The 13800-nt window shown below is 50.9% G+C and overlaps 2 protein-coding genes across 2 annotated transcripts; one reads left to right on the forward strand and one right to left on the reverse strand.

Annotated features, from left to right (window-relative positions):
• Positions 1-10219: 10219 nt before the first annotated feature.
• Positions 10220-11786, reverse strand: NECHADRAFT_76679 (uncharacterized protein; the record flags this gene model as incomplete). Its single annotated transcript, XM_003046672.1, has 2 exons — positions 10220-11554; positions 11610-11786. The coding sequence occupies 2 exons, from the start codon at positions 11784-11786 to the stop codon at positions 10220-10222; spliced, it is 1512 nt and encodes a 503-aa protein (XP_003046718.1).
• A 243-nt stretch (positions 11787-12029) lies between these two features.
• Positions 12030-13715, forward strand: NECHADRAFT_103508 (uncharacterized protein; the record flags this gene model as incomplete). The annotated part of the gene is made up of 1 exon (XM_003046093.1): positions 12030-13715. One exon carries the CDS (start codon positions 12030-12032, stop codon positions 13689-13691), a length of 1662 nt encoding a protein of 553 aa, XP_003046139.1. The 3' UTR covers positions 13692-13715.
• Between the last annotated feature and the right edge of the window lie 85 nt (positions 13716-13800).

The raw sequence follows: 13800 nt of genomic DNA on the forward strand, positions 1-13800 counted from the left end.
TTCTCGGATGCCGAAATCATATGGGAAAGTCGTGAATGCACTTTCGCTCAGTGCTAGCGCTGCTGCGTCGTGGACGATCCGTTGTTCCGAGGCTGGACAAGCGCGTCGCGGATAAGGCTGCAAGGCTGAGCAACTGGTCAGTTGATCGACGAAACAAATGCAAAAGGGGCGCCGTAAGGCAATTCATTCAGATCACAAGGGCCTCGCCTTATATGAATGAAGGCCATGAGAGGACGTTCTCGCGAGAAGGCGAAAGACATCATCTTTACAGCCTGGGCGAGCGGGTGTGGGAAAGTCGGAATTCCCCACCTGCACCCCCAATGGGGGGGTAGCTTACATACCTGGTTGTGGGTGTCTTGGTAAAATTTGCAAGTTTCGGGGATGGCGGGGTTCAAGAAGTTGCGAACTAGTTCGCCAGCTGCCTTGTTTCTGCAGAGCCGCATCCTCCCAAGTCAGCGCCTACACCCCCATGAGGGTCCACGGGCTCTAGAGATCGCACCTTGTAAGAGATAAAACGTATATGTATCGAGACGGTGATGAAAAGACGAAGTGGCAGAGATACAGAGATACACTGATAGAGAGAAAAGGCTCACGGTCCCCAGCGGAACTGTCCACGCTGGAGAAAAGGCGTTGCTGAATGTGAGGTGGCACACTGGTAAGGGTTGGCCCTCCAATCCCTCCGCGTGTAATAAACTTGAAGACGGAAGGAGGAAACTGACTGGAAAGACTTGTAAGAAAATGGAGAGTCATCCTTATATCCAAAATATCTGTACTATTGCGAACAGGCTCCGCGCCCGATTGCTGCCTTCTTCCGCCTTCAATGCAATAATAAGTCCGGGCCTCTTCGTCGGTCAGCCATAGATGCACTTCCAGCCTCCACTACGCTGCTTTTCAACCCTACACCCTAGTACGTCAACTGGGGGGTACCTTTGAGGCTCCAGCCGTCGCCCTACCTGGCCCGGTGCTCCTGTTCTGAGGCTTAAAACAGTGCGCGACCCAACTCAGGAGGGGATTGGGTCAATACTCATCTCCCACGATCGAGGGCAATATCATTTCCTCTGATTCTTCCACTTCATTCCATACACTGTCGATTTGCTGTCTTTCTTTCACAGATGCTTCTCAATCTCAGAGGAATTCATCCACTCAAGCTCAGAAGGTCGCCAGGCTCCAGCCCCTTTTCAAGGCGAGGACCCTCTCAACGTCAGAGCCGAGAACGTCAAGAACCAGTCATGTTGCTACTCCTCGCTTTCATGGATCCCCTGGATGACATTGTATAGATTTGGTTCGCTCGTCAGCTCTCGAGAGCAAGCCGCGTCTGTGAAATCGAATCGAACACACTATCAGTGGACGAGAGAGCTCGCGTTGGACTCGTTGCCAGCTTGACATGGTCATCGGGGCAAAACCGTCTTACCAGTCGACTAGAACGAGATTGGAGATTGTGTCAATATTTCAGTGGATCATTCGCCTCACCTCGCCATCATTTTCATCGCAATTTCGACGATTCCCTTCGATTGGTAGCACTTGACTGACTCACAACCTCATACCGTTGGATAGGGGGCCCCCGCTCATGGCCGCACAAGTGAAGCCGATATTTCTGTCCGGCTCATAGACTTGATATGGAAGTCGATCGCAACAAGCAAGGCTCGGGAGAGTGAAACCACGGGAATCGTAGGTAGGCTCAAACTGAGCCACGGATGGTGAGGCAGCGATGTGGCGGAAGTGGCCCATTATATGGGGTATTGATCGGAGCCGAGGCAGAGATTTTCGTGGCAATCTGCATTGTGCCTCCTATATCAGGCATGATTTTCGAGACATGAACGTAGGTGTAGGTGGAAGCAAGGCAAGCAGAGGCTGAAGCGAAGAATTGCAACTCCTCTGCCTGACGTGGAAACAGAGGGGGAGTTCCATTCTTGATATACTCCTTGCCTATCATTTACATGCGCCCTAGTTCTTGCAAATACAGGGAACTTCAAGTCTAACAAAATGTCTATTGCGCTGGCCTCAAATCTACGGATACACGTCGCCGCGCCACGTCGATCTACCATCATTCAATAATCAGAGGGGAGCCCATTGGACGTGAATCATTACAAATCCCAATGTTCGCCTCCGACGGGTGAGCTGTGTCTGAGGCGGGGCTAGAGCTGCGCGCCTCACTGTGACGAGATCGCCACAGTACCTGCATGATACAGTAGACATTTGGAACTGGCGCGAAATCAAGAAGAAAAAGAAATTAATGATATGTGATAATACTGCCAAGGTTACCTACGGAAACGTACGAGACACTTCGGACAGCCAGAGGACCTCGGCTGCTCGGTAAGAACAGTAGGCTAGTCCTACGGCTTGAGTATCCTTAGCTGAAGACGCATGCAGGTGGTGGACGAAAGAAACTGGACTCAAGTGGCTAAGTGGCAAAAATAGTAGGTCAGCCTTCCGCGATGCAGACCCCGGAAGAGTCTGAGTATTTTTGTCGATACCTCTTTGCGGTCCCCATTTTTCCCTCCACCGCCTGAATGCACGCTGTCCAGGTAGGTAAGAAATAAATGAGACACTAAATGGGCAAAGTACCTCTGGCTCTCCCTTGTGACTCTGATTTTACCGCGTAATAACCCATAAAGATACTTAGTAATTAAGAGAAAAGAATCACCATAAGAATATTTACTTTATAAGTATTCTATCTATTATTTTTAATATCTTTATTTCAGAACAATTATTTATTAGAGGGAGTGAGAAAAGACGCCCTTGTACTGGTGTCTTCTTTTTTCTTGGAGCCCAAACTGGTGCGTTTCATACCTTAGCGAGGGATGCAGGTTGTCAATGACTTGCAGTGTAAGCGCCCCCATGAAAGGGGACCAATTGATGTGGCCCATCGTCTGGAATGGTGTCCCAAGCGCCGGAAGTGAAGCAATCTCTCTCCCTGTTCAGAATCTAACCTCCTGCCAATATAAAACTCACTGATTGCCCGCCTAGAGCAAACTAAGGTCATGGCTTGGCTGCCTTGCTTCCCTGAAGCAGTTCCATTAACCGACGGGTCAGCCGAAGGGATAGCAGACGCAGCCCTCGTTTCATTGTTCCCTGTAGTTGTTGGTTGCCTTTCGGGCGCCTTGTATGGTCAGCAGCGTTTAGGAGCGTCTACACGCTTTGCAGAGTCGCAAGTCTAACACGCCCAAATACGATGGCTCTCCTTCGCAAAATAGTTCCCGTATAGTCGGATGTGGTCAGCAGTGTACTACCAAAGTCCTTTCTTACCAATAAGCCATGATGACAGCCGGTCCCTGATTATCCAACTGGCCGGATCAGCTTCAGCTCAGCCACGGCTATTTTCAGCTCTCTTGGAACCATCAAAGACCACCACATTGACGCTGACAGCCCCAGAGCGGTGTGTCCAGTTGCATGTGGACAATCAGCGGAGATCATCAATTCCAATAGACAATTCCAGTCAATGCTCCAGCTGAAAGAGGCAGCTGGCTTGGTCATGACCCCCAAGGGACTTTGAACGTCAATTTGTCAATGTGTGGACATTATCGCAGCTCGATGGTCTGCCTCCTGTCTCAGTTCTTAGCGATTCTCCAAAATTTGGACAGTCAAGTGTTGAAACACACTTCTGTGTAAATGCTGCTGTCCTCCCGTGACACACCATCGCTGTATCCAGACTAGATCTACATCCTTGAGTGACATGGAGGCTCTGATGCATGTCGTCCTGTGCCCGACAAGATGCAGAACACTGTATTACAAGTGTGCAACAACTCAGCCCCTATCTGTGACACCTAAAGGTTACACGTAAGAGACCACCGTGCATATCTATTTTATCGTGCACGTAAGAGCTATTAGTTAACGGTTTTACTCCCACGCAACGCCTGGCCCAGTGCGCATGTTTTAAAAGGGCACATCCCCCCAGTTCTCTTTTGTCCTCCTTTATTCGATGCATTTTATACGAAGTCGAGCCTGCTTCCCGTCTTGTGCTTCGTGACTTGGTCTCACACAGCTTGTGTACCAACCATTTCTCACGAGCCGTCATCATGAGACTTGAAACTTCCGCCCACCGACGCTGTCGCCCGCTGCGACGGCCGCAGAGAGCCTTTCTACCCGATATAAATCAGGCTCTGGACTTTTCATCCACAGACATTGTCTCACAAGGAGTTGCCTCGCAAGCCCCTACCCGAACCTCACAAGCCAACAAGCCACACGGCTCAGAACCCCTCAAGAGGCAGGGCTAGTTTCCAATTGAGTTTGTCGGCACAAAGACAAAGGGTCATCTAAACGACTAACACAGACGCAACTCGCAAGGCAACTGAAACTCCCCCAGTAGGGTTCCGATATCTTTCGGCAAGCGGCCTCAAGGTCCAGACTAGGACTTGCCCTTGTTGAGCCTCAACCGCAGCTCCGATCTGCAGTTAAGTCATTCTCCTTGATCATCTTTGGCGGTATGTGTTTCTGTTTCCCGCCATTGCCCTTTTTCCAACGCTACTGCACTCTGCCTTGTGGATTGCATAGGCAAACTCCTGTAGGTCTGATGAGCTGTCAATGAGCTATGTTGTATTAAAATAGCGGTCTGTCTGAATGTCTGAGTGTTGTGGGGAGGAAATGTGCCCAGCCCTACGAGGGAGTACGCTGCCGTCTACTCCCCCACGAATGAAAGGTCTGGAGCCATGCGCAGACCGATAGACAACAACAAACAAAATAGTGGGTTCAAGCAAAGGCAATCATGCTCGTTGGTGTTGGTTGCGCTTCTTCCAGTTGCCCGTTGTTGTTTGCTCAATGCCAAACGAGAGCCGGGTCCAATCGCAAGCGAGGTCCTCCCGCCCGGCATGCTGGACCTGGTAGCTTCCCGTTTCCCCGGGCGCTCACAGCCTGGTTTTGATTGCACGACATCCATACCTGTGAGGCCAGAGTTGCAGGCCGACAGGCCTCTATTGTGATAGCCAAGTCTTTGACAAGGCGATGTGACTGCATTGGTAGGTTATCTTGAGAGGAAAACAAGTTGGGGGCCATGTGATGATGTCAAAGCCAACATCATAGTGTCGCCTGTTTGATCGTCTCATCGCCAATGCGTTGCTTCTCATCACTGTTCCCAATGACGTGATCCAATACAAACTGCATTTTGATTCAGGCATCCAGCGCTGCTCATGCCATCATCAACTATCCAGATACTTGTGTACTGCCCTGTACTGTAGGTTAAGGTAGTGGGTGACATTGACAAGAACTGGGTGCCATGTGCAGAGTCTATAGCCACTAGAACAAGCAGGTAGGGTCGATTTCGGTATGAGATTGGCTGGGAGATTTTGAACATGATTGCATATGAAGACATATGTTATCAGTGTTCGCAAATTAGCCTGAAATCCTGCCATCTTGCTGAGGGGTAGGTACAACGGTCGACAGCCACTAAGTGTGCAGTGCAAAGGCTTTTTGTAATGACTTGTCAGTTAATTTCAGCCGCAAATATACCTGAGGAAATTGGGCTGCTGTGCAAATCCAATTTTACACATGCAAGTATATCTACCGACAGGCAATCATGGAGGGAGGGGAGGCTGGTGAGGGGAAACAGCAGAGTATCGTGCGCGTGACAGACAGGAGGGCCTCATGGGGCACTCTCACCGAGGAACACACGTGTTGTGCAGAGCTGCCTCACTGCGACCTAAACGGCAACCATCAGGCCGATAAGCCGTTGGCGACCGAGACATATGTACGCTTCATCGAGTTGGTGTAAACACCAGAAGGGAGTCTCTGGTTCCAGATGCTTGCACTGCGATGAATACGAGGCTCCCCAACGTAATATCCCGATAAGGGATCCCGATAATCCAATCAATCACAGGCGTAGCTGCCATGTGTGAGTCCAGTCTATAGCACAGCATTGAAGATACAGTATACTCGGTTGCAGTCTTGCTATTGAAGTCCAATAGGGGTTTCAGGAGTCACATAGTCCTTTTCACTTGTAACTTTATTTCAAGCGGTAGAGAGATAGTTATGTTCTCTGTCACTCATTCTGTGATGTTGTGATTGGATGCCTTCTGTTTACGGCGCGAGTTGACGGTCACTGAAGTCTATCCCCTATGACATGAACCTAGCCAACGACTATGGACCTAGAAGACTATAAACCTACTCCTAACCAACCAGGATGTTCTTCTATTGGATATTAATTAACTAATGAGCTAACTTATGTGGTGGATGGGACATTTGTATTTCACGCGTGCGTTCATTGCCACCTTGTCCAGGGTGGACTAAACTCGTGTGTAATAAGTTGCTACTGTTGAAGAATATGCTCTTATATTAGCTCTGCAAGTTTCTATCAATTTACAATATAGCCAATGACAACATTGCGATCCAGGATGTTCCGATTCTCACTAGTCAGCTCCCTTCCATAAGGTGCACACCAACTGGACCCAATCCGGATAAGGACAAGCATGCAAAACATTGATGCAGTGTATGAACTACTCAACTGTCTCAAGGAGGCCGAGGTACGAATGGGTTTTCTCCTAAAAACAGAATGGGAACCAAAGCTCCCTCTCAAGCTGCGACAAGAGACAATATCTTCAACACCAGCTCAGCTGAGCAAGCATCATCTTAAGATGGAGGCTTTCCTGCGAGGCAAGCAGACGGGCATGCAGAATGACTTATCCGCGAGCATCAGACCCGAGCTATTCCTGCCTGACGACCAAGCCAGGTACGGGATTGATTCCCAAATAAGGTGAGCCAACTCAAGCTGCCTTCTGCAGGACTCACAGATGGAGAACAGGGACCGTGCCTTCGACCAAGGAAAGAAGCCAGAAGTAATCGGGAATATATAACATTCGGAGATATTTTCAGCCTAATAGGCTAGCTTTGGTTAATATCAGCGATGAAAGTGTCGAATTGCCTCTATGGCTGTTGATCTGGTACCCTTGCCAACCCACAACACAGATGGCTCTGACAAATGAACCCTGAACCCCGGGGCACCTATGCATACCTATAGAAGCACAATATTCCAGTGCTGTAATGATTTGTGATGACTAAAGAAGCATTCTTGTGACGTGTATGCCATGATGATGCTCATGCCTCCCCCTGGCCAGGGCGTGCAACTGGGCTCCAGCCTAGATCACAGGGTCTATCAGATCAACACATGCCACCCGAGAGAACGAATCAACGCATTCAATTAAATTTGACTTGGTATCACTCTGAGGAAAAGGCTAAGGCAGCTGAACTGTGCCTGTCAAACCCAGGCCCCCTTGTGACTCAGATCGCCAGTCATCTGGAAAGGGGAGCCTGTAGCCGTGAGAGGAGACGGTAAGAATTAACGGGCGTTGAAATTAAGCGTGATCAATTTCTGTCTGCCTTCTTAATGCTTGTGTGCATGACTGATAGTCATTTGTTAGAATTACTGGTTGGCAAGCAAACCTAGTCCTACCCGCCAAGGCGACCTTGCTTTCAGGCACAAGGCTGCGCCGTACATATTTTCAACAACCCTGACGTTGAAACCGTTAAACTCTGCCCTAATGACAACAAGTTTCTCACACCGAGAACGTTTTATCCAGCGTGGTGGACGAGTGCCACACTCGTCCATGCAAGCGAGGCTGTCATTTCGGCAAGAGGCGGTTGCCTTTTCTGCCCTCTTTCAATATCACCAGTTTTCAAGGTAGGTATAGTAGGCAGCAACATGGGATATATATCCGTAGTGCCGGGCAGATAACGTTTCTCAAGGGTCAATCAAGAAACCCCGGAAAGGGTCGGTTCGTCAACCGGGCGGCGGAGGCGCAGCGTTGCAGCATCCGGACAGGAGGGTTACTTGCGGCCCGTTGGTCCGTTTAATACAATAGCAGTTATATATCCAGTTGAAAGAGGCCTCCCGCTCATTTGAAACTTGGGGAAAAAATGTCTGTGGCATACTCCTCGGATGAAAGGACCGCAATTCCCACTCCAGGGGAAGAGTTGAGAGGAGTAACAAAGAAGGAGAATCAAAAAGAACTTGTACAGTGAATGGAAGAGCTAATGAAAATTTGGCCCATGTCATGGAGCCCATAAGGCTGTCAATCCTAGGTGTCTCACGTGGGTTGGCTAGGTAGATTGATGGCCGCCAGGGAACAACTCATACCATTGGACAAGCATTCCCCTAGTATATTTTCCAAGAAAGGAATGAATCTAGAAGGTTTGAATAAGAGTGTGTTATACAAGCTGTATTTACTAGTGCCTGTTGAACATCTTCTGCCTGGGCTGCAGCCTGAAACAATTAGAAACACATGTACCTATCCTAGGTGCCCCTTGGCAGAGTTGGCGAGGGCAAGATCAGCTAGTCTAGTAGTGTTTTTGACGGCAGTAGTCGAAAATAGAGGATTCATTACCATCCTATCGGGTTCTCTATATTTTTCGTTGAAGGCGTTGTCTGTGGTGTAGCCTTGGCCAGGAGGCCCACCTCACTGCTTGGTGATGGATCTAAGACGGCGCAGTATTCGAAACCGCTTGAAAGGCCCCGAAGCAGTCGAGAGGCCGCTCTTATATCTTGTAGGTTTCAGGGTCTACCAAAGGGAAGACAGGATACCACACTGAAAATGCCCGTCTGGGGGAGCAAGGTAACCTATTTACCTCTCAGCTATCTGACCATGTTCATATAAAGGCCGGTAATGTTGTGTACCCGACACTGAGTTCAGTGCAGTTGAGTAAAAGCGGCACGCTGTTCTTGGTCTTGCTGGTAGTGGCTGTCATTGGGAGCCTTCCGTTCGAGGTAGCCTGAAAATGACACATTATCTTGTCAACTACCCTGATCTTGTCCGCTAAGATGATCTTGTCAACCCAAGGTGGTACCTTATATCCAGGCGTCTTGGATAGAATATCATCTTGCAAGCTATCTTGTTGCAGCTGAAGAAGTCGTTGCTTTCACTGTCAATGTCATGGGTGAGTCAACACTCCAATGAAGCTTGAAGAAACCGGAGCCTGATTGCCTCCATCCACTCAGGTTGCAGCCGGAATAAGTTTAGATGATATATTACCTTCGTCTTCATTCAAGAGTATGAGATGAAGGACGCTTGTACAAATCGCGGGTGACTGGGCATAAGCACGGTCGTCGACATTTTCACCTATCCGCACTGTGTCTGTTCCCCCTGTAGCCCATCCGCGTTACAAGGCATGACTTCAATCACATCATGACCATGGATGAAATATTCAATATAAGTTGCCCGTGCATTATGTCCCAATATTCCAGGCGAGTTCGACTTTTCTACGGTGGCAGAGACCACAACGGCTGTCTAGGCGACAACGGTGGTCTCTACAGCTGGCTGGTTGGCTTCAGAATCCCATATCTGACGATGGATGAGGTGCCGACTTAGACGCCACTACCACCTGTTGGTAGAAAATAAAGTCTCAGTAATTGACGATTAGTTAGTCCTGCAAACTTCTTTCTCCTTGGTTTTTAGAACATCCATACGTCCAAGTCTCAGCTTCTAAAACACACCTGGAAGCATGGAATGCACTTGCAGCCCCTCTACCGCCAGCCAGCACCATGACCCAGGAATCAATTCAAAGATGATGGAACAAGAGCGAAATGTCGACGACTTGTCGCCCTCCTAGACATAAGCAAAGCTCGCCTTATTTTCTCGTCGTCTCTCTTGAAGTTGCCTTGAGCTCAAGAAGGAAACGTCAAGAAGAAGAGGTTTAAAGACGACGGGGTTTGAAGAAGAGGCTTAGAGAAGTCGGTCATCTTCCCAAAGACATCGGTCATCGTCTCAAATAAGAAGAGTAGAAACTGGCCATTAGTTGTGATTACAAAAAAGAAGGACAGCAAAAATCGGTCATTAATTGTGATTACGAAGAAGGGCAGAACCTAGTGGACCATCTTCCTGAACAAGTTGTCTTCCTTGAACTCTTCTCCTTTCACTCTTTTTCTTCCTAGACCCCTTCTTCTTATCCCTCTTCTTTTAGTCCCTTCTTCTTCTTTGGTCCCTTCCCCGGGCTGTTGGCTGTAGGCAACCACTGGCTGCTCCGATTCGGCGTACTTGGGCTTCATGATGCCCTCGCACATGTATCTGTATATACCTGCCCAGATAATATACCTGCCGGGACCTCATGTTGGCGTTGGACAAACAGAATTCACCTTCTGTGTCCTCGCTTCAAGATGCCAAGCTGGGAGCTGTACCCAACCACTCCGTGCTGTGATCACCTTCTCGATGTAGCTTTACTTAAAAACATTGCTTTATATGATGGATCAAATCTAGTTTGCCATTTCTATCCTGTCCTTGATCGACACGCCCCTGGCGCTTCATCGAAAGGCTTCATATTTCTCAGCCTCCTTCAGCCTCTCCTCAACCCTCGCAATCGTCGTCGCGTCATACACCTCCTCTAGAGGCTTCCCCGACTTATAGACCTTCTTCTCATGCCGTATGGCCTCCTCCTTGGTCATGCAGACAAGGTCCCTCAGCTGGACGGTGGAACACTTTTGCATGTCCTTGCCCTTGCCCAACGTCGTCATGCTGCTGCCAGAGGGCTTCCTCCACCTGATGAGGACCAGCTTGGTGGGGATCCCGCTGATGGCGCTTCTACCGCGGTATATCTCCTCCGAGAGGAACGCCACGTCGCCAACTGTGATGGGCATCTTGAGACCTACTGTGTCGCCGTTGTGGGTGATGCGCGCCAGCTTGTCCTCGTAGCCTTGAAGTGATGCCAGGATACCCTCGTACATGCGATCACGGCCCTTGGAGGGAACGTAATCGAGGGGATAGCCTGTGACGCTCAGGATAACGTGGTTCGCGACTGTGAGACCGAAAATGGCGGGCATGGTACCGAGGACGGGGAGAATGCGAACGCGGAAGTTGGGCATGGCTGCTAGGTCGCCCACGGAACCCTTCTGGAACTCTTCCTCTGGCAGGGGGAGCAACTCGGCCTTTCCAGCCCCTGATGTCTCTGTCGAGTAAACCACCGGGATGCCGCTCGTGATTCCCTTCAACTTGAGTCTCCGCCGTGTCGCCCTCGATAGACCATCGTCCTTGCTGCTTCCAATGTCTCCCACAATAATCCTTGTTGGATCACTCTTGCAACCGGCTCCCATAGCGCTGATGACGGGGATCTTGTTGTTGTAGCAATATTCGAGGAGAGAAACCTTAGTCTCGATATTATCGATAGCATCGATCACATAGTCGGGTGCTCGTCCATCCCAAGGTTGGAGCATGCGCTCTGCGACTCCCTCGTTGAACTGCTCCTGTACCAAATCGAACTTGACCCATGGTGCAATGGCAATCAGCCGTCTCTGAAGACACTGCACCTTAGGGATGCCGACATCCGCCAGGGTAGCCACAGCATGGCGGTTCAGTGAGCTCAGCGTTACTTGATCAAAGTCGATGAGTCGAATCTTGGAAACTCCTGAGCGAGCCAGGGATGCAGTGCAGTGAGAACCGACACCACCACATCCCACCACAATGACGAACGAGTTACGCAACTTGTCAAGACCTTCATCCGTCAAGAAGACCCTGTTGCGCGCCAGTTGCTCAAGGATGAGTTCCTCATCAAAGTCTCCTGCCTGAGCCCGGCGTGCTAGCGCCTGATTCCTGGCATCCTCCTTGTCGACAGGCGGTGCTGACGAGCCTCCATAATTGTTCAACTAAGCACTAGTCAGAATCTACAACTACAACAGCCGGAGAGAGAAGGAAAAATACTGGCTGAAGGTTTGGGTCATCGTCGGGTATCGAGTTCTTGAGCTCATAGACCCGCTCCTTCCGCTCAAGGGCCTGATAACCGAGCAGCAGAGAGGCGGCGGTGGCTCCGGACAGGACGGCAGTCGCCAAGAGCTGGAACCTGGGGTTTGAGAGGTTCTCTGACAAGAAGGACGACATTTTTTCTTAAACCCTTCTCGGAAGATAAACCCCCTGTTAGCATTCGAGACGGTGTGCCTGAGCCGGTATGCATCTACGAGGTTTTTTGTGGGAAAAGGCGTTTTCTTAGTAAGCACCCTCCCATTGGTTGAGGATTTCCCATCGTCACCATGAGCTGAGCACATGGTTCGACTTGAGCCTCAACCCCACGATCCGATCAGATCTATATTCGAAAGAAAAAAAACCAATTGAATCGCCGGCGCCATGCGTCCCCGGCTCGTCGGCCGTGTCCGGCTCATCCAGCCCAGCATACGAACGCGATCACCGTGTCTGCGGACATTCACCTACCACACGCAGCTCACCACAAAGTCGAGGCCGAACCTACCTTTTCTCACCATCCCCGTCACCAACCGCGCCGTAGTGCGCTACTTCACCACCGAGCGGAGGCAATGGCTCAAGCACGAGGCGAAGCTCGCCGTCCGGTACACAGCATCTTTCTGGGGTCTGCTCGCCTGCTGCGGCGTCATTCTCTGGCTGGTCAACGAGGAGAGGCTCGAGAGGGAGTTCCCCACGCCGCACGAGTGGGGGTGGATGACGAGGAAATACCTGCGCGACGCCCACGCCAACAAGGATCCGGTCAATGGACAGGTCAGTTGGCCATGGGCGTTTGAGCTCTCTCGAGCTTTGGTGCTCAGGTTGGAGGACGCCAAGGTCGACGGCCAGGATGTGACCAAGCTCTCGGATAGGGTTGACCCAGAGGCCGAGATCCCTGGGGAATTCAACCCCTGCGACATCTCGGGCAAGAGCGAGGAGTGGAGGAGGGGTTACTTTGAAGCCATCATGGTGGCAGCCAAGGCAGCAGAGCACGTTGATGGTTGGGTTCGCGATCTCTCACGGAACGTCATCTCGCCTCCCGAGTTCGTCATTGGACCTTCTAACCCCAGACCCATGCCGATTCCCCCAGGTCAACCCCATGCGCCCCGCGAAGAGGATTGCGAGGTGGCCTACCCCGGTGCTGACAACTTTTACATGAAGATCCTGGCCACCAAGGGCCTCACCTCTCGGCAAAAGCTTGAGGCGGCTCTGGAATATGCCAGTTTCATGGAGTTCAAGCAGCGGCCAGAGGGCGCTGAGGCTTTGTACAACCTCGCGCTCGCCGAGGCCACTCAGGGGCTTGACATGTCAAATCCTCCTTACAACCCAAAGACTTTCATCCTTAACGAAAAGGCCGGTCCTCCCTCGCAAAACATGCTCGATGCCATCACCGCCATCGCCACCCACAAGGCCCGCAGTGGAAACATCAACGCCGCCCTCCCCATCTACCTCTCCCTACTCAAGGCCCGCCGCTACCTCTCTAACAAGCCTCCTCCTTCCGTTGTCCCCAAGCGCAAGCCTACCTCGGTCTGGGGCCAGTTCATCGAGACCGTCTCTCAGCGCGACTATCCCCCTCCTCCTCCAGATGGGACTCAGCCTCCCTGGCGAAGTCCCGAGGAGCGCTGCCAGGAAGCTTCTCTGAGCCTGTGGATTGGTGAGATTCTATTCGCCTCATCATCCAAGGACGATGGCCTCTCTTGGACGCGTGATAGTGTCGATGCTGCTGAGGAACAGCTCCGCAACATGGACCCTCTGAACGAGGACAAAACTGCCAAGAAGACATGCCGAGAGTGTCTAAGCGCTGGTCTCGACAACTGGGGCAGGATGGTAGTCAAGCTGGCCAAGGAAGAAGAGCAGCGCCGCGAAAAGGCCGCTTCGCAGTCTGGTGGCGTCTTCTCCTTCTGGAGCGGTTCCTCACCCACCACACCCAGCACCGAAAACCGGTGGACGGCTGAGGACGCCGTTGTCAGGGAGCGCGTGCGGAGGACGAGAGAGCTCATCGAGGAGATAACACCAGGCGGTCCCAACCTGGCTTCGCTGTTCAAGGCATAAGGAATGTGTAAAAATATCAAACGTGGGTTTTCATGATGGGAGTATCATAGTTTTGGGCGCTGCCAAGAGATTGTGCCGTGTATCTTGTATGGTCTTGGTGTAAGACATG

This window comes from Fusarium vanettenii, assembly GCF_000151355.1.
Source record: "Fusarium vanettenii 77-13-4 chromosome 2 genomic scaffold NECHAsca_18_chr2_1_0, whole genome shotgun sequence".
NCBI lineage: Eukaryota > Fungi > Ascomycota > Sordariomycetes > Hypocreales > Nectriaceae > Fusarium > Fusarium vanettenii.